Source organism: Lycorma delicatula, chromosome 4, assembly GCF_047948215.1.
Source record: "Lycorma delicatula isolate Av1 chromosome 4, ASM4794821v1, whole genome shotgun sequence".
NCBI classification, from domain to species: domain Eukaryota; kingdom Metazoa; phylum Arthropoda; class Insecta; order Hemiptera; family Fulgoridae; genus Lycorma; species Lycorma delicatula.
The window spans coordinates 7,641,589-7,663,288 of NC_134458.1; the positions used below are offsets into that span (position 1 = coordinate 7,641,589).

General features: G+C 30.3%; 1 protein-coding gene across 1 annotated transcript in view; it reads left to right on the forward strand.

Moving 5' to 3' along the window:
• Nucleotides 1-21,700, forward strand: part of LOC142323080 (tetratricopeptide repeat protein 28) — a 211,396-nt gene that overhangs the window by 151,898 nt on the left and 37,798 nt on the right. The window contains exons 19-25 of the mRNA XM_075362243.1: nt 3,238-3,419; nt 5,584-5,767; nt 9,654-9,840; nt 14,524-14,700; nt 16,430-16,690; nt 19,271-19,480; nt 20,746-20,823. Coding sequence (XP_075218358.1) covers nt 3,238-3,419; nt 5,584-5,767; nt 9,654-9,840; nt 14,524-14,700; nt 16,430-16,690; nt 19,271-19,480; nt 20,746-20,823 — 1,279 coding nt within the window. The remainder of the gene's footprint in view (nt 1-3,237; nt 3,420-5,583; nt 5,768-9,653; nt 9,841-14,523; nt 14,701-16,429; nt 16,691-19,270; nt 19,481-20,745; nt 20,824-21,700) is intronic.

Below are 21,700 nucleotides of genomic sequence, written 5' to 3' on the forward strand. Positions count from 1 at the left end.
TTGGGAGGTCATACCCGTATTTCCATTTCAGGGTCATACCTGTACACCCATGTCTCATCACCAGTTATAATGTTGGAGATGAAGTGAGGGTCATCTCTTGCTGAATTTTTCAATTCATTACAGACAGCTACGCGATTTTGTTTCTGGTCGCTGTTCAACAGTCTCGGTACGAATTTTGCAGCAATGCGTCTCATGTTCAAATTGTCCGACAAGATGCATTGCACGGACCCGTATGACATTTGTACGATTGCACAAACATCATGGGTTGTTTGTCTACGATCTGCAACAATAGCCTCTCACACTTTCGCAATTTTTTCCGGTGTTGCGCATGTTGATGGTCTTCCTGAACACTCATCGTCATCGACTGTCGTTCGTCCATCTTTGAATCGTTTGTACCACAATAAAGTTTTACTTTTACTCATAGCATTGTCACCAAATGCTTCCACAAGCATGCGATGGGTTTCTGCACCAGTTTTTTTAAGCATGAAGCAAAATTTTATGCAGGTTCTTTGCTCTTTAAAATCTGCCATTTAGAAATTCGCCGAAGCAGTAAAACACAACATTACACAACCGCACGAAAGTCAGCAATGCAGCTTATCACCGTCATAGCTGTTGGAACACTGATTCACAAAGAGTACTGTTAGCCACATCTAGCGGCAGCAGGTCGTACCAGCAATGGTTTGCACACAAAATTCAAATTCCCCGAAGTTTTGGGTAGCAACTCGTATAATTCAATTCAATCTATTACGTGGATTTGGCTATTGTTATTTTATTCTTACACCCTTCAAATTTCAGAATGCCATTCTCTGAGACTAAATGTTGCATAACAGCCAAAACATTGTGAAGATGCTGTTTAATTAATATTAGCCAGGATCCAAAAAAAATTTTTTCAAAGTACAAAAGAATTTTTCTTTTCTAAGTGTAATGAACATTCAAAAAATTTATGATTTTGTACGAGATAATAGGATGATTAAATATTTTTAATGAACAAATTTGTTTTTGGTTCCAGATTGTATATAATCCGTGAAGTTATTCAATATTTATGCACAGTAGTGCATATGAAATAGCATTTCATTTGCAATATAATTTTTTTTAATATTTTTGCAATTTTAAATAGTGTTAAATACTATACAGAGGTTATTTTTATCATTTCATATGATAAACTGAAGGAAATTACTGTGAATGATATTTCCTTCAATGAAGGAAAACAAGGAACATTATAAAACTGTAATAGAACAGAGTTGATTAATTTAATAGTAAAGAAAAAATTAAGTTAAATGAAAAATTTATTAGCATGGTTTAAAATCGTTTAGTCTTATGAAGTTGTTGGGTCTTCAAAATATTATAATTAGTCGTAATATAGTTTTAACTGTTAATGTACATAATAGATTCAAACTTTTTATATTGTTCACTATTTCAGCTTTTAGTTTTTCCATTAAATAGAATCAAGGCTACTAAAAATTGTCAGATGGAAATTTTGGTACTACTCAATGAAGTGTATTCATTAGACATTCCTGAAATTTATAGTGCAATTTTTTCAAATTAATTTATTGATTGTTCTAAAAAATTCATCATGCTTCTGTTTTTTATTCTTGTTGTTGAAAAGCCAACACATTCACTGTTGGCTTTTCAACAATGTATTAACTCTTCATGCTGATTTTTTTTTGTTTCTAGTTATCAACATTTATATATTTCTTGGAATATAAAACTTAGTAAAACTCAAAAAACACAACTACCCGCTAGCTTGTGTTGTGCACAGGAGACAAAAAAGCACTGGATTTATACTATTCATGCAGAACAATCACCATGCATGGTTGAGCATATTGGTAAACTTCTTACTTGTTCATGCTGGCAATTTCTGTTAACTCATTTTCTAGTCTTTTAGTTAAAAATATTTTATTTCTTCATTTAATGAAAAAAGAAAGACCTACTACATTGGTGGGTTTTACTTATAAAAATTCTGTGTTAAATTTACCCGCAATAAATTCTCAATTTATTTTGTATATAAGTAATTGATTTAAAATTTTTTATTTTACTTTGTATCAGTTAGATTAATTTATAGTTTACTTTCATCTGATTTCATCTATTATCTGACTTGTTTAAGGCCTGAAAATTAGTTTTTGTGTTAAGTTCCACTGAACGTTTTACAATAGATGATAAGCAAGTAATGTACTATAATGTTTAGTTTTAAACACTTAATGAAATAATCAATTGTATATTTTAATGTTTTTATTTAAAAGAATAGTAATAAAATAAAAAATATTTATGTAATTTACATTTTATTATAAAGGATAAAATAATCTCCAAAAAGTATTAATTTAAAATGTAAAAAATAGTATCAATATATATTTAGAAAATAAAAGTAAAACATAATTGTCTAATCAATACTAACTAAAACACAAATAATTTTTAAAATAAATTATAAACCTATCCTCTTTCAAAAGTCCTGAAAGTTCATAGAGATTTAAAATTCTACCAAGATGAGCCGGTTCAGTGTAACTACGAACAAACTGCACAGAAACAAAATATCAATGTTTCTGATGCGCTAATATGAGATACCAAATCAATAGTAACATGCTGACCTCCACTAGAAGAGGTAGAAAAGCCACTGTACTGTCACGCACCTGCCAAGTGCTCAGTACTAAACGTGTAGTGGAGTAGTTCTGATAGTCAAACTATGAAGTGTTTAGTAACCGCTTTCCATTTTTTTTCTTTTAATTCTAAAGAAGAGATTAAAGGACATATTTATTTTCAGACTTGACATGCTCATTTTAGTATCACTATTCAATATACTTAAGAGAAAAGTTTCAGATTTTCACAAAATTTAGAATATAATTAATTGAAAGCAGATGCATTCTCCATCTGACATTTTGTTATAACAGGTATTTAGGGTTTTGGTCTGGGTATAATCTGTCATAATTTACCTTTTTCAGAGACATTTCTTATGTGGTTGACATCCTCTTACTTCACCTCATCGCTCCTTTTTCTTTGATAGTAGCCATTAGTATTGTGTTTACTACTATTCTAATTCAATCTTTACCATTATGTTAACACCTTCTAAAGGTTAGCAGGACAGTTAATTGTTTATTATGGTTCAATAGGGTGGCAACTCTACCAGTCAAGAGATTTTATTTCCTATCTGATTGAGGGGATGTACAGGATTAGAAAGAAAGGTGTTTATCATTTTATGATTATTGTATGTAAATGTGTGACATGGACTTTTTTATTTTGTTTCAGTCTGGGTAGTGTTGGTGGTAGTGTTGCTAGCGGTTCAGCAAGTCGACATGGTAGTGTAAGGTCACGTAGACCCAATCACCAATCTTGGCAAGGGCCATCATGTTTGACTGCACTTTACCAATTACTAATTGCACCTTTTGAAGATTGTCTACCTACTGCTTGTACCAAAAACAATGGACCATGTAAGTTACTGATTCGGCATACATTATTAAAGAAAGATTCAGGAAACAATGGAATTTTTGGTTTACATTTTGTTTAGCAGAATGCACGTTACTGAAATAACATCAGTCAAATAGTTGACTTTGATATTATTGTCGGCTGCTGTGTTCACTTATTCAGTCATGTGTTACTCAATGACAATAGTTATTTCATTTAAGTTCTGCTCTCCTAAAGAAATTGTTAAACATATTTATGTCTAACCTATTAGCTTTTGTTAAATCAGTTCTATATTAAGCATGTACCATTTTCCTGATAGTTTTCTCTGATTTGCTGGTTATTCAAAAAATTCATTCCCATCTTTATTATAATTGTCAAGAGAATCTTCTGGTACAAAAGATTAAAGCAATAAATTCCTAACTTTTTCATATTTTATAAAACTTTTAAAGCAAATTTAGATAAGGTAGGAAAAGTGTATACATGACTTGCTGAACATGTCATATGTTCAGAAAACATGTAGCATGCTTTCAAAAAAACTATTTGAAAACATGCCACAGTTATGAAGGGAACTGTAGTTTTTTTTTAACTTAGATAATGTACAGGAATTGGTTTATTAAACTTTACTTTGGTATTGGCTGTTATTATTACTTCATGTTGCTTGATTTTCAGAATTTGAGATCAATTTCTGTGAGATTTTTAAGGTATTGAAGCTAACAGAATGTAAAAAGATGTAATTCATCATCTTTCACTAGACCCAATGCATGAATATTTAACAAAAAATAAATTAAGATTAATTTTTTTTTTAATTTAAATTTATTTTTTTTAAATTTGAATGCCTATGAAATATTAATTTTAAACTTGAGGTCTATGAAAGAAATCCTTGGATTTTTGGCATTAGGCTACAGTATTTAATAAATTTAAATAATTATTCTTAAGATAGCCAATGGATTGGTCTACGATTTCTCAACAATTTATTTAAGTACAGCAGGGAAATCCAGTCCATCAATTCTAATAGTTCTTCAAGTTATTGTATTTTATTTCATTACCCTTTTCAGCATATAATTTAAGGAGAAGGTTAATTGAGAAATTTTACTTAGTATAAGTTCATAATAGATTAGTTTAGACCAGTTCCTGGTAGAATACTTACTTTAGTAAGTAAAAAATTACTTTCCTTAACAAAAAGTTATAGAAACTTGTGGCACAAACAGTATGTAAAATATCAGGGAATAATTTTGAATAATCAGTTGACGATGTTAATATTAAACTTTTTTTTCTTCTAAATATGTGTTTTTTTTAATAAGTCTTAATCTTAACAAGAGAAGGGCGTGTGGAAGTGCTGGATTATTGTTTATTGACAAATGTCCCTGTTTTGTCTGAGGAAACTATTCCATTTTGAGTTGAGAATAGTTTTGGTGTTACCTTCAAATAATAACTTCCTTCAGACCTAAAATTTACTGATGGTATTCACATAACTCTTCATCTGCTGTCCTGCAAGTAAATTCCATTACCACTTTTATAGCTTATCATACATCAGAAAGTTTTTGTATTCATGATAAAAAGCTTTCACCCTCATCCGTAGAATTGCTCATTTCAATGAAAACCTCTCTCATCATGTTTTTCTTTGCAAAATTTTACACTGTCAGAATCTTCATTGTTTAGTTCCTACTAGTTTACAATTTCATCTCTGTTAATTTGGTATGCCAATCCATAACCAGTAGCTGTTGTAAATTTCCAGCATTCAGCTCCTCCGAATCAGTTTATATTTCATCATTATAAAGCAGTCCTTCTCCAAGCATTAGCTACATTCGATATTTCAACATTACTCTTTACTTTTGCCTATTTTAAAATAGATCTATGTCCTTTTCACACAAATAATTTTTTTATGCATGTCCATAAAATTGAGGTCTGCAAAACTAAGAATTTACTTAATATCGGAAAAAGTTTAATTTGCTGTACTTTTTCCCTTTAATGCACATAGTTTTTAACAATATAAAATGAAGTTTTAACAAAATTTTCACCAAAATCTTTTCTGAATTTTGTTTTTCAAACACATACCAAATTTAACACTAGCAAATCCAAATATATGTAATTCTTAACAGAAAAGATGGTTTTCGTCAAAAAAAAATCTAGTACGGCACCATTTCTTTTATAAAGTAATTTTTTGAATATTTTCTTAATTTTTTTTTACAGTACCACATGGCAAAGGCTGTTCTGGTAGGAGAGAACTGCTGCTTGTACTTGAAGGTGATCTTTACTTAGTTCCTTTTCCTGTGCTTAAACCACCTTCAACAAATGATACTCCTGCTGAATATCTTAGTGAAAGATTTAGTCTTCTTGTAGTGCCATCATTAACTTCACTAAAAGCAAATCAAAGGTAAGTTGCTTTTACAGTGAAAAGAAAAGTTATCATGTTATTTAAGGAGTGATTTTAGAATTACTCTACTTGCAAAGAAAAAATCTTATTTGTAGTATTCTTGATTTGGAATTTCAGGTTATGAATGATGAAGTTTATAAACTTTTCACAACCCTTGTGTTTTATTTTTTTAATCAGTTTTTTAATTTTGTGGCTGTTATACTATATAACATAGAGAAGTATTATCTATCTGAAATGGCACTCCTTCATGTTTGAATTTATGATGTTTTAAGGCCCCTGAGTCAAATATACTGAAATCTCAGTTTCAAAATTCTTTGAATGATTATATGGTGGAGTCTAATTGAACTTATATTTGTACAATGGTTTAATTAAAAAATATGAAATTTGGTAAGATTGATTGCAAATTGGAGGATTGATGATAAAAAGTTTTGTGAAAAAATTAGATCAATGGTCTGGGAGACATTTAGAGGGTGCTACACTTTGAAAGGTATTGACCATTATGAAAATATTACTTGTAGTTTATTTACTTATAGAATAATAATATTATCAGGAATTAACTTTTAAAAAATTTCAAAAAACATTCTCTCCCTTAAAAATAGGGATTACATTAACCCCTTGCTGGGTTCATTGTTTCATCATTATTTTTTTATTTTCTTTTTGTAAAAGATCTGGAAAATAATCTGGTCATTTTTAGTAAAGCGTTATCTTTTCATTTATGAGCAAGGTTTAAGAAAATAAAATTTTATTTAATAACTGTATGGTATATTACATTTTTTAAAAATACAGATATACTAATTTGTAGCACTTAAGTACTAATGCAAAAGATACCACTAGCTAATCAAAAAATAATCTTAAATAATGCATAATCCATAAAAAAAAGAGGTTCTAAAGAAACTTAAGTACATTAATTATTAAAATTTGAATGCTTGTAGTGTAATGTTTCTTAACTATGTATAATCTCAGTTCTACATACTATGTTAATATCTATGTACAGATGTTGAAATCTATGATTATGTTTCTTGGTTGCAGTATAATGTTATTTTGGAGATTGCGGTACGATTTCTTTTAGACTTCTGTAAACTTCTAATACCACTAAATCCTCTGTGGAGGATGGAGGATAGTAAAACTATGCTATGAATTCATATATCTAATGACACATAAAATAATATTGCACAAAAAACATTGCAGTTTGTTAATATGACAGGCTCTTTGCCCTTTACAGTGGAATATTAACTCAAAAATCAATTATGAGTTCAACAGTTTTAACTTGATTATCTTGAAATTTTTGTTATTTTTCTTTAAATGAGGTGTTATCATGGTGGCAACAATTTTCAGTCTTATCACAAGAGTATACAGAAATATTCCCATCCCTAAAAAAAAGATATAAATTTTTGTAATTCAAACTATTTCAGCCTACCGACTTGAAACCTATTTTATATAAATATATATTTATTTTTTTTTTTTTTTTTTTTTTTTTTTTTATAAGGCAATGTCAGGATGAGAATAATTTTTTTTTACTTTCATTACAGGATTAGGGGTAATTTTGAAAAAGCTTTTGAAGAAGTCATTTTTTGATCAAATAGAGGAAAATATTATGTTTAATGCATTTTTAACTGCAGCAGTAGATTGAAATAGTTTGAACTTTTTTTGGTTGTACAGATCATTATAACATTTTTTTAATTTATTTACCTGGGATAAAAAATATTTAAGGTTTAAAAAAAAATTTTCAGCCTTATTACTGGAAACCCACCGGGTTGGTCTAGTGGTTAACGCGTCTTCCCAAATCAGCTGATTTGGAAGTCGAGAGTTACAGCGTTCAAGTCCTAGTAAAGCCAGATATTTTTACATGGATTTGAATACTAGATCGTGGATACCGGTGTTCTTTGGTGGTTGGGTTTCAATTAACCACACATCTCAGGAACGGTCGAACTGAGAATGTACAAGACTGCACTTCATTTACACTCATACATATCATCCTCATTCATCCTCTGAAGAATTATCTAAACGGTAGTTACCGGAGGCTAAACAGGAAAAAGAAAGCCTTATTACTGAAGGAGTAATTTGCTCTCTTTTAAGTCAAGTTATTATTTAATTTTACCATCAGTTACAAAAGTCATCTTGATCACTGCTATATGAATTTTTGCCACAAAAACATTAGTGCAAATAAAAAGCATTTACACCATTCAAATTGGTGCCAGTAGAGGGAAAAATATCAGGGAGTGTATTTTGTTTCCCAATACAACATACGAAATCTGATTGAAACCTCAGAATATTTTTTAACAAGTAAATTTTTAAATCTAGATAGATATGCTTTTAAGTATTCTGCTTTAATTGTCAGAATGGGTCTATTGTGACATTGTAAAAAATAAAGTAAAACCCACAATAAGGAGAAGGTGTCCAGGTTCTTCCTCAAAAGATGTAATTTTTGTGCCCAATAATGCCTGCCCCCTGCCACTCAAAAGATTCAGGAAGTAATTCAAAAGTTGGGTCAGGAGGTGTTGCTACATCATCTTAAAGCCCCAATCATTTTTTTTGTTTGGTCCTCTCAAAGAGTTTTTACCTGGTACTGAGTTTTGCAACAATGAGTGTGTCAAGAATGCAGTACAAGAATGGTTCAGACAACAATGTGAACAATTCTTTACTACTAGAATGAAAAAGCTCACAGAAAGATAGGACAATTACCTAAATATAACTAGGGATTATGTTGAAAAGTAGCATTTGTTTCATTGTCATTGAACGTATAATAATTTTTCTATAGTCATTTGTCTCTTTAATAATTGAACGACCTTCAAATATTGCAGTATATTATCCTCCAATATAACACTGCAAGATATTTGTAGAATGACAATCAAAGCAGCCCAAACTCACCCATGCGTACCTTAGGTTCTAATTATTTAGTGAAAAATATTTACTAAGTACTTGAAAGTTCAAAAATTCCTTTTTTTAACCATTGTCGAAGCAAAATTTGCTAATCAATTTTTGTACACTCTTATTCCAGTGAATTTGTAATAAATTTCCTATTTTAAATATTGCCATAACACATTATTATACCTATAAAACCATACTTTAATTTATGTAAGACTATTTATTCACATTAGACAGTAATATTTTATAGCCTGTATTCTCTTAAAATAACTGTGTATAATAAATCTAAACTAATCCATTGCCATTTCAGACATGTACATATTAGTTTATATACCCTATATATATATATATATATATATACAACAAAAAAAAAAGTTGCAGATGATCTGACTTGAAATGAAATATAAGTCAATCCTCAAACATTTTCAAGATAATAAACATCCTATGTCAGACTTATTAAAGGAAGTGAGAATTGAAGTGATTTTCATTGCTGTTGTCAATACATATCTAATGTATGGTAATATATATTATTGTATTTTTTAAATGTATATCTATTTATTTAATTATTGTTGTGAAAAATATTGATTTTAACTTATTGGAGTAAATAAATTTGGATTTTGTTTATTGAATTTAGTATACGTACATTGCAAATACACAATGTTTTTCCTTTTGTGTATGTGTGTGTGTGTGTGTGTGTGTGTGTGTGTGTGTGTGTGTGTGTGTGTGTGTGTGTTGGGAGTTACTGTTAAATATACTTAAAATAATCCAAATGAAATAGTATAATTGTAATGTAATATATAAATTACCAGTGCAAAAATATTTAAGCTAAGTGTACATTTTTTTACACAAGCTACAACAGCAAAATTAGTTTTAAAAAGAGTTTTAGATTAATTAAGAGGATTATCCTTTTTTCCTATCATTTTTCAAATGAATATAAAAATGAACATAACTTTTGTAATACAAAGACTACAAATTTACAGTGAAAGTATTAATTTGTGTGACTTTTTTTCTCATGAATTAGATCTCGAGGATCTGGTGGAGGAAAATCTGCACCAGAACAAGGAAATATGACAGCTTTAGTTGTTGGAAATCCACGTCTTCCATCAACAGTAACTGAACAGTGGGGTTGGAGTGACATCCCACATGCTGAACAGGAAGCAGCAATGGTTGCCGAAATGCTTCAAGCAAAAGCACTGACTGGTTCTCAGGTAAACTGATAGATTTTAATAATTCAGTTTGTTATTTTCAGCTGTTTTATTTGGTAGATGACAAAACCTATTTGTACTTTTAAAGCTATCTTAAAATAAGAAAAAAAAAATCAGGTGGGGCTGTGTCAGTACACATGGCTGTTGGTTTAATGTGAAACGTTACAGACCTTGGATGAAGTTTCTCTTAGCTACAGACCAGCCAACGTATCTGTAGAGTTAAATGGAAGAGTCACCATCATATTTTTTTTTTCAAAACTGAAAGTTTCCAATAGAAAATTTTTGTTCTTTCATGTGGCCAACTTTATGGATAAATTGGTCAGTCTGTATGTCAGGAGTCACTTTTAATGTATTAGATTGAAGTAAAAATGAGACATTGACTGCGTACTAAATTTAATTTTAACGTAAAACAGACACTAAATGGTACATGATATTTGTTTTGACTAATAATGACAATTTTGTTACAAATGCTGCAAGATTGACCAAATGAATTGTTTTCAAATACTGTTTTGAGGTGTTTGTCCACTGCACGCGAATGAATGGTCCTGCATCACATCAATTCGACTGAAGTTACATCCATCAGCTCAGGAACGAGCGCTTCAACAGATGTATCGATGTTATCTACACTTGTTATGTCCATTAGTTCGGGTACAGCAGTGGTGGAGGTATTCATGCTGTCGGCGTTGTTCACTGCATGTGCCGTACCAGCTTTGTGACGCTCCCAAAACAGTCTCGCTCGCTCGGCACTGGACATTGGGGTACCTGTACACAGCCCATAAACTTCCCTTTCTAATGATGTGCATAATTTATATTTCCAACTGGGTTTTGCACGGGCTAAGGCTAACATATTGAATTTTAATACTTTTTTTACAAGTTTACTTTAATTTTTTACACATAAATATTATCCAGAGTACACTTATTATTACTTAAATCAATCTATCTCGATAAACTCTAAACAAACACACGAATCATCATACTGTCACGAATAAGTTGTGAGCTACACTGAATGGAAATGAGTGAGAGCACCAGTTATGGCTGATCTGCGCTGTCGCAGATCAGCCATAACTGGCGAGCGGGTTGGCAAGGAGAGGGCGCCCGCTCGCCAGTGACACAAACTTAAAGTTGTATTGGCGAGCTGTCCATGTAAGTTATAAAATGACACTGCATTTACGTCTCTGAGACTAATAGTTAGGGACTTATTAAGACAGGCCGATATAGACCTTTACGCTATGCCAAAAATTTCTGTTCTGGTACTCATATGTTTCAGTGTGATTTTAAAGACGTTTCACATCGGAAATTAAAGAGAAATAATTCCTCTGTAGAAAGGAAATTGAGGCAGTAAACTCTGGATAAGTATTCTTATTTTGTAATGCAAACTCCTGTTTCACACTTCTTTGTGAACTTTTCCAAGTATAGTTTTTTTCTGTAACCTGTTTCTTGCTTTCAAAGTCTCTAGATCAAGCTGTTACCAAGATTTACCAGTAACCTTTTCTCTATAAATTTTATTGCAGCTTGTCTCTTTCCAATTCTGTTTAAACTATTCATAATCCATTTCTCCCTTTAACCTTTAAGTTGTCTCACTCCTTTAGTATTTTCCTCTACTGCATACAAGGTACTGAAGAGATAACACCTCTTTCAGTATTTAGCATGACAACCCAAGTACTGACTGCAGTTGTTAAACAGTTGTGCGAGGCATCAATACATAACCCCCATATTTCAGTAACACTTCATTATCATAATGTCCTCAGAAAACTCTCACTACACATTAATATGGAAACTCCTGCAATCATGTCTTTTCCATACTTTACCATATATATATGGTAAAGTATACACATATATATGTATATGTATATATATACACATATATGTATATATATACACAAGGGTTGCCTGAAAAGTTTTGAGCCTCAACATGAAAATGGCAGCACTCATCAACAAAAGTTAGGGAATGTATTCGTGCATGCATTGAAAGGTACTCGCTAAAATTTCAGCCATTTTGGACGCTTAGTTGTTTGATAATCATTTGAGTCGTTGTGAGTGTTTTTGTGAAAATTGAAAAAATTGAATATTGTTATGTGATTAAATACTTGCATTTGAAAGGCAATACACCTACGAAAATTAAAACCAAGATGGACGCTGTTTACAGGAACTCTGTCCCATCATTTGCCACCATGAAAAGATGGGCTGCTGAACTTAAGCATGGTCGTACCAGCTTGGTTGATGATGAGCATTTGGGATGGCCAATAATTGCAACCACCACTGATATCATCAAAAAAGTTTATCAAATGGTACTGGACGTAAATTAATTAAGGTTAGAGAGATAGCAGAGGCTATGGGCGTATTGAAAGAATGTGTTTGTCACATATTAACTGAAGAATCAGATATGTGTAAGCTATCTGTGTGTTGGGTGCCGCGTTTGCTCACTTTGGACCAAAAACACATTCAAATGAACATTTCCAAGGCCCTGCTGGAGCAGTTTATACAAAATGATTTTTTTGTCAATTCATAACTGTAGATGAAATGTGGATCCACCACTACAATCCTGAGACGAAACAACAGTCAAAATAGTGGACTGCAATGGATGAACCTGCTCTGAAAAAGTCAAAGATGGTTCCATCGGTTGGGAAGGTGATGGTGATTGTTTTTTGGGATAGTAACAGAATTTTGTTTATTGATTTTCTTCAAAAAGGTAAAACAATAACGGAACAGTATTAGCATCATTACTTGACAAGCTGAAGGCAGAAATTGCAAAAAAAATGACCACATTTGAAGAAGAAAGTGCTTTTCCATAAGGACAGTGCGCCTTCTCACACTTCAACGGTCGCCATGGCTAAAATTCAAGAATTGCACTTTGAATTGGTTGACTACTTACTGTATTCACCAGATCTGGTCCCAAGCAACTTTTTCTTGTTTCCTAACCTTAAAGTTTCGTTTGAAGGAAAGAGATTTTCATCGGAAAAGGAGGTTATCGCATATGTAAATGCCTGTTTTGTGGAGAAAGTTGCCACCTACTATTTGGAAGGGTTAAAGAGGTTAGAGGATCACTGGAAAAAGTGTATCGACTTGAAAGGAGACTGTTGAAAAATAAAACTATATTTGAGAGAAAAAGTATGTCTTTCTATGATATGCTCAAAACTTTTCAGACAACCCTTGTATGCATATATATATATATATATATATATATATATATATATATATATATATATATATATATATGGTACATTTTATCATGCATTGATACAATATACTTAGATACAATTATCAATGCATGATATGGCTGGCAAGAGGTAAATGCAGCCATGAGTTAGTTGGTCATGGCAGGTTGGTGGGTTAAGTTGGAGTTTGGCAAGATCAGATCAGACTTTACAATTAGTTAAAACTTTTATAACCAGTAGAATATATATATATATATATATATCTTCAAGTAAAAAATTGAATTTTTACTTAGACTGTGTATATATTTTTAGGATTACATTATATTTTTAATATTGTTATCTTTAGACGATAAAAATGACATAATACATAGGAATTTCAAACTACAACAGCATGCAAATTAATCCGAACACAGGGAATTATTTTTTTATTTCTATGTTGTGGCTATACTGCTTGACTACACACACCTATTCTTTAAGTTGTTTTTGTTGTGAGGTTATTGTTCTTTGGTTATTTGACAATTTTCATGTCATAAATAGTATTTTGTGAAAATTTATTTCATTTTTAATTAAAAAATAATATTTTTGTTTTGTGTGTCTTGAATCTATAATAATGATATGGCAAGTCCCCAGACTTGCCATATCATTCCCAACTGAAAATGGGCACTGCCCAAACCCAACTGAAAATCTTTGGGCAGTATTAAAAAAATGACTCAAAAATGAATTGTACCAAAAAAATTGACCTCATTAAAGCAATAATATCAGTATTGTTTCATAATGAAGAAATCAAAAAATGTGTAGTACACTTGTTAAATCAGTGCCTAATTGTGTATGTGAAGTATTAAGAATAAAAGAGGACACAATAATTACTAGATTTTCACAAATTGTACAGGTATGATTTTTTTTTTCTAGATAAAGCTACATTTTATTAAATAACATTGTGTCTGGATTAATTTGCACACTAGTATGTATTATTATATTGGTCCAATACAAAGATGCATAAAAATCAGTTATTGTACTTTATCAAGCACTTACTAAAAAAAAAATCTCGGCCTTTTATCTAAGTGTAAATAATGAAACTAACACATTCAGTATGCAAAATAAATGCATTGCAAAAAAAATTATGACCCTAAAAATATATGTATATTTAAGTTCTATAAGTTTGCTTGTCATAAAGACAGTGTATTTAAAAAAAAATAAGGATAATGCACTTGCATGTTACCAAAATATGGCTGGCAAGAAATAAATGGAGCCATGTGTTGGCTGTGGCGGATAAAAAATATTTGTGGTGGGTAAAGTTGGAGTTTGGCAAGATCAGATCAGACTATACAATTAGTTAAAACATTTGTATCAAGTAGAACTGTACCGTATTAAAAAAAAATGTATAATTTCATACAGCTTGCTATGTAACATAAATATTTTATTCAGATAAGTAGATTATAAAAAAATACTTCATAATATTTATAAATGTTAGTTAGAATTTTTATGAGATTGTTGAAATTGTATCAAATAAATATTTTCTTATTTTATTTAGGCAAGCAAGGAATCAGTTTTGCGTCAGATAGGAGAGGCAGAATGTGTTCATCTGGCTACACATGTTTCATGGAAGTTGTCAGCAATCGTTTTATCACCTGGGGATGTTGTTGAACAACAGCCCAAGACCAGACCTTTCTACACAGATCATGCTCAGCCTGATGAAGAAGGATCTGAGGTAATATACAGAGCATAATTATCCGCATACTGGGATCTTCACATCCTGCAACACCCACTTATGATCACTTTATTAGCTTATACAAAATGATTTGATACAGTCATTTGATTAAAATAGCCATTCCAAGGAAAAGTTTATTTTCTCAGTTTTAGCCAGGAAATATTTATCATGATTTTGTTGAGTAGTATATACTCAATTTCTTTTCTTTCTTTAACATTATAATATACTTCTTTTCACCATCATCTTGTGTATTTTAATTTTTCCTGAAAACATTTGAGTCTAGTTTAAGAATTTCTAATGTGTAAATCTTTGGCAAATTTACTGGTAATGACTCTCCATGTAAGTTATTTGGTTGCTCTGTTGTGATATGAGGCAGAAGTTTCAACTGTAAGTTTGTAGTAGGGCAAAGTTAATATATTTAAACATTCTGAACATATGTGTGGGTTGAGGTTATTCCAGTTTCAATTCTTATACAGGTTTTTTTGTATTTATTTTAACACAAACTGAAATTTAACATTTAATAATACTGATGTTTATGTCACTATTTCTGGTAATTAACAGAAAAAAAATAGTTCCTAAGAAGTAAGAATTAAAAAAAGAAAAAGTTTACTCTTCTACTTATTTATAGTATAAAGTATCAAGTTCAGCAGACCACTTTATTCTTTATTTATGGTTAGTATATGATTATTAGATTATGTTATAAGTGTTAATATTACAGATATTATTTGAAGTAGTGCTGTCAGAAGTTTTTTTTTCATGTACTGCAACTTTTACAAATATTACTTGTCTTTCTTTATTATTTATATAATTCTGTTATTTTCTAGGGACTAAAGATTTATAGTAATGAATATATGTAGACTTTCATTCAATTTTAATAATATCTTTATTTGTGGAAAATATTTTGATCACTTTCCTCAATATTATAATTAGTTTCTTTTCAAAATTATGTTTTATTTTACATTTTTTAGTTTAATTCTTAAGTTTTGAAACGTTTAATTTGTATAGACTGATTACACTACTTTAGACCAAAGGATAATGTTTAGTACTTATGTAAGAAAAGTTTACATTTAATTTTTTTTTACATTAGGAAATAATTTTTAAAAGTGTAATAAAGTTTTTTTTTTTTTTTAAATTTGGATTTGTTTTTATTTTAGCATAAACAAAATATATTTTCATATAGTAATGAGAATATTAAGTGAGATTTGCTATAGCAGATCTTGCTGAAATGGCTCATATCATGGTTACCAAAACAAAATTTAATTTATGCTTATATGCAGATATTATTAAGTGAAAATAAATTGAAATTATAAGTGAGATCAAGAAATATATTAAAGAATAATCCAGTTCAGTTATAAATTCCCAAGATACTAAAAATCATATTTGACAGTATATAAGTGTTTGAATAGTAGTAATTCATTTGCAAAGAAATAATAATTTTTTATTATTTTACCTCATTTTTGGACTGTTAATTTTGCTATATTTAAATATCTATGCACTTTACTATTGTTACTATAATATGGAAGATAAAAATATTACTTCCTTGCAAAATTGTAAAATTAATTGAACAAAAATAGTGTTTAGACAGTGACGCCTTTCAGTTAATAATATGAAGACGATGATACGTATTTGTACCAAATATTCAAAATGAGTTTTTGTTTTTTAAAAATTTAACAATCTCTAGAATATTCTTACATATTAAAAATTGTTTTTTATTTTTTTTTATTTCTAGGCTTCATCAACACTGGAGATGCCTTCATTATCAGAATTTCTTTTAACAGCATCAGAGCTTCTTACCTTAAGATTAAGTGCCAGGCTTGTAGTTGTTAGTTGGTCCCATTCTTGTGATGGTTGGGCCACAGCCGATGGTGTTGTTGGTCTTTCAAGAGCACTTCTTGCATCTGGTGCACAATGTGTTCTAGTTTCACTATGGCCTGTTCCTGATACAGCTGCTAAAATCCTGCTGAGAGCATTCTATTCTGCATTGTTACAGGTGATACAATTATATAAATTATTTCTTTTTAATAATTACTACTATTTGGATCATATTATACCAGGTTAGCCAAACAGGTATTTTTGAGGTAAGTGGTACACAGTTGTAACAAGACTTAGAGAATTGATAAATCTTCATATTGTTCAAAATATCCAGTTTACATGACGCTATGGAATTAGTTGTCACTAAGAATCAATAAACCACAAGTATATGTACTTTTACAGTTAAGGTCTTGTATAAAAATAATGAAAATTATGAAACTGCTACAGGGGGATTTTATATATACAGTAGCTTGCAAATTAATCTGAATGCACATGTTATTTAATAAAAAGTAACTTTATTTAGAAAAAAAATCATACCTAGTACAATTTGTGAAAAAATCGTACAGTTTGTGAATATCTAATAATTATTATACCTCCTTTATTCTTAATCACTTCTTGTACACAATTTGGCATCAATTCAACAAGTGTACCACACATTTTTTTGATTTCTTCATCATGAAACCACACCGATATTATTGCTTTAATGAGGTCAATTTTTATGGTACAATTCATTTTTCAGTCTTTTTCTGACTATTGCCCAAAGATTTTCAGTTGGGTTTAAGTCTGGAGAGTTGCCTGGCCACAGGAGCACTTTAATGATTTGTTCTTCAAAAAATTTGTCCATTTGTTGGTAATATGGCATGATGGTAAAACTTGTTGGAACTCTTTGTTGTACTGTGAGAATTATTTTTTAACTACATCACAATCCTTTCCTTCAGAACCTTGATACATCCATCACTTTTCAACATACCATCTATTGGAAGTAATGAACAAAGGCCTTCAGATATGAAAAAAACCCAAAGCCTTTTTTCTGGGGATGTTTTACTGATTGTTGGATATGAGCCGGTGATATATTTTCATCTGATACTTTTCTAACATATGTAACACTTTTTTCCTGAACATAAAAATGTGACCTGTCAGAAAACATAACATTTTCCCAGTTTTCTTTGGTCCAGTTAGCATGTGCTTAAGCCCACAAGAGCCTTTTTTTGTGCATTGCTGGTGTTAAAAGCTGCTTTTTAGCTGGCCAAGGTTTTTGCAAGAAGTTGGCATCTAACAGTTGTCACATATAAATTTGTTCCAATAGCTGCTTATTCTTGATTTAAGTCCACAGCAGATAATATTAGCTTAAGTTTTTACTTTTTTTCACTAATAACCAACCTGTATTGGAGTAGTTTTTTCTTATAGCCACATTTACCTTTCCTTTGAGGTTTAAAGGAATCAGTTTTATTAAATTGTTTTAAAATAGCATTCACTGTTCCTAGTCCATCACTACAATCAGAAGCCATTTGTCATGTCATACTGGTATGCTCTAAAATAGAAACAATTTTCAAATGCTCTCTTGGAGTTATGTCCATTATTATATATTCAAGACACAAAATAAAAAATATTATTTTCTAATGAAAAATGAAATAAACTTTCACAAAACGCTATTTATAAAACAGAATATGTTAAATAATCAAAGAACAATAACCTCACATTACACAGACAACTTAAAGAATGGATTTGGTCAAGAAATGTAGCCACAACATAGAAATAAACAAAAAATTCCCTGTGTTCGGATTAATTTGCACGCTATTGTAATTCTTGCAGAAGTGTCGTATCACAGTATCAATGTTGAAATTGGTAGATTTAGTATCCTCACCTGATCTTTCCAGTAGTCTGAACTAAATAGCCTTTTATAAAGTGTAGCACTGTAATTACCATATATAATAAGCATTATTAAAACATTCATTGGTTCAGCATTAACCATTTATTGATATTGTGACATAAAAAACCCAATTTTGTATAACAGAAGTGGCAATTATGAATATGCTGAAAACATATTTTGATGACTGATGGATCCTGAGTAGAGGGTAGACTATACCAAGGATTTCTATTGAAGCTGTTGTTTAGGCTTTTCCTCATAATTTTTTATCTCTTTCTAAACACTAATGTTGCATTCTAATTACAGTCTGGATGAGTCCTGTGTAGTTCATTGAAATACTTCTGTTCACTGTCACTGTACATGGAACAGGCAATTCAGGTTCTTCAAGAAGACCAAAACCTATACTTTTGGCTCTTTTGTTTATTGGGGAAATACTGTTTACAGCATATTTTATTAGCAACTTGACACAAAAAAAAAATATTTTTTGCAATGGCTTTGAGCAAAATGGGTTGCTTTCGGTTTATAAAAGTGCTTACTTTTAGGTTGAAGTGTTAGTCTAATATCATTATTCTTATTTCTTGAATGTAGTTAGTAATTTTATCTAATGTAGAATTATAATTTGTTCATGAAGAAAGGAATGTTACCCCTAAAAAAAATTATAAGGGTAAAACTTGTATCTCTTATTTGTCTATTTTAATATATTTTGCTGTAATTTATTTCAAAAGATTATATTAATGAACAATTTACATAAAAAGTCAATAAATTCTGAATCAGATACTTAATTAAGCGCCTGATTAATTAGTTGTAACTCGTAATCAATAAATATTCATAAGTCAGGAATAAAATAATGTAATTGTTTTATCTATGAATTTTTTTTTCTGTTTTACTCAGGGTTCAAGAGTGAGTAGGGCTCTTGGAGAAGCTATGCAAACAGTACAACACACAAAACATTTTGCACATCCTGCAAACTGGGCTGGTTTCTTATTAGTTGGTGCTAATGTTAGATTGTCAAATAAGGTAGCTATGATGGGACAGGCTCTTTGTGAACTTCTTAAAACCCCTGATAGATGCCGTGATGCTCTGCGTGTAACACTTCATCTGGTTAGTTGTTTAATTAAGTAGTGTTTACTATTATTATTATTTCAAAATCATTAAAAAATGTAAATGATTTTAAGTAATTGAACTTGTTATTCTTGCAAAGGTATTTTGGAGTTAATTATCAGCACTTTCTTCAACAGAATTTCTGATGTGTAGTTAATGGCACCTGTTTTAAAAAGATTAGGTGGTGTGCAACATTAAAAGAAATAGTGAGTCATGTATAAAATTTAATAGTGAAATTTTACTGATCTTGCTTGATCGGTTATTATTATCTGTACAGTATAAACCTTTTATATCATTAAACTTCTCTTAATTGTGGCTTTAATCTAGAAGTGCAGTTGAGAATTGATACTTTTTTTATGATAAAGAGAACATTAAATGTAAAGTTAAAATTTCTGCCAGATTTGTATTTAGTTTGGTATGGAGGAATTATGTTGTAGATTTAATGTTCTTAATGGCAGATGGAAAAAACTGCAATGTAGTTGATTGTAAAACGATATAAAGATTGTATTATTACAACAAAAAAATAAGATAAAAATCATTATTTCTATTCCATGCATGCAGTCATCATACCAGTCACCTCTGACACACATCATCTGATGATGATCATAAATTTAAGTTCCAAGTATTTGCAGTTCTTATATTCTACACATGCTTATCATAAAGAAAACTTTACATTTTTGAAGTAGATATATAAACGATTTGTACTAGCTTCATTGACATCCAAGTTGGCGAATACAAAACCAGGTGCCCTTTTCAATTTGTTAGTTCTTATGTAAGGGAAGAGTGAAGTAGATTTTTTTCTGAAAATCTTTTCACATTTTTCAATCGTAAAGTAGTGCCATTTTTATTGATAACAGTTTGGATTGATTATTAAAGAAACTGATGAGTTAAGTAAAAATTAAGAGCGTAAATGTAATAAGACTAATTAAGGTAAGAAAAAGAATAACAGAGTAAAGCTGTCTCAAAACCATGGTAACATAAAGGTAAAAAGTCATAATAATTATAAAATATGCTGTCCTCTGTTTTTATTGAAGAACAGTGTTGGTTAATAAAAAAAAACCTTTCAGTATTATATAAAACTGAGGAAAAATAACTGGAATAATATAGTTTAGAGTGCATATTGTTACATTGGTATAAACTGTGTAAAATGATTAAGAACATTGATTAAACTAATATTGTGAGTAGTTAGTGAATTCAAATAATTTGATCTTTATTAAATTCTATTTTATGTTAATGTTTTACATAAGTTGTATTTTGTGTTTCAGGTAGAAAAATCTCTGCAAAGAATTCACAGGGGTCAGAAAAATGCTATGTATACAACACAAAAAAGCATTGAAAATAAAGTAAGCTTTTCATTAAAATTGTTACTATATTGGCATGATCATCTCATATTTTGCCGCGTTCTGATGCACTGGTCATAAAATAATTTCTTAGGTTTATAGATGCTTTTGAGTCATACATATGATTTTTGACCCTAAGGTATCAATTTATTAATTAAGTGCTGCAAAAATGCAACTTCAACAGGAAAGGGTGTCTAAATTAACACAGCTTGTTTTAACTTAATTTTTTATTTATTTTCATCAATCTAAATAAATCTAAACAGATCAGAAATTAGGATACAATATAAATGATATGTTTACATTTATTTCAGTATACAATTAATATATCAAGCTTATTTTTTCTGGTAATCAATAAAACATTTTTGGTGAAGTCCAACTTTGCACTTATTTCATAAAAATGCTGTTGTACTTTTATGTTATCAGTAGCGGATTCTTCTGTTATTTACATTTTTTTTTCAGAAAGATGCTTGTTAACTAAGTGTTGCTGAGTTGTTGCAGTTGAAAGCGTTGGTCGTCCAAGTCTGTTGGTCATTTCTTTTATGTTATTTGCCTTTGATAATAGTGCGATAACAACAAGTCCTAGAAATTTGAGTTGCTCGACTTGTTTTTTGTGGACCTACTGATAAAACTTCCATGAATTTACTAAAGCTACATCTAGAAAGTTTGAAAACAAAGGTCACTACCATTCCTGCCTTTCATTGTTATTCAATAGTTGCTGATACCATTGCCCAGAGAATCAACCCTACCCATATAGCGATTGTATTGCTTGATGAGATTTGGCTGTTGGGTTGAAATTTTCATTTTTTTTTTTTTCATCTTAGAATACCTTTTGACGTTATTCAGAGGTTCAGTGGACTGAAAATTTGTAATTAGAGTAACA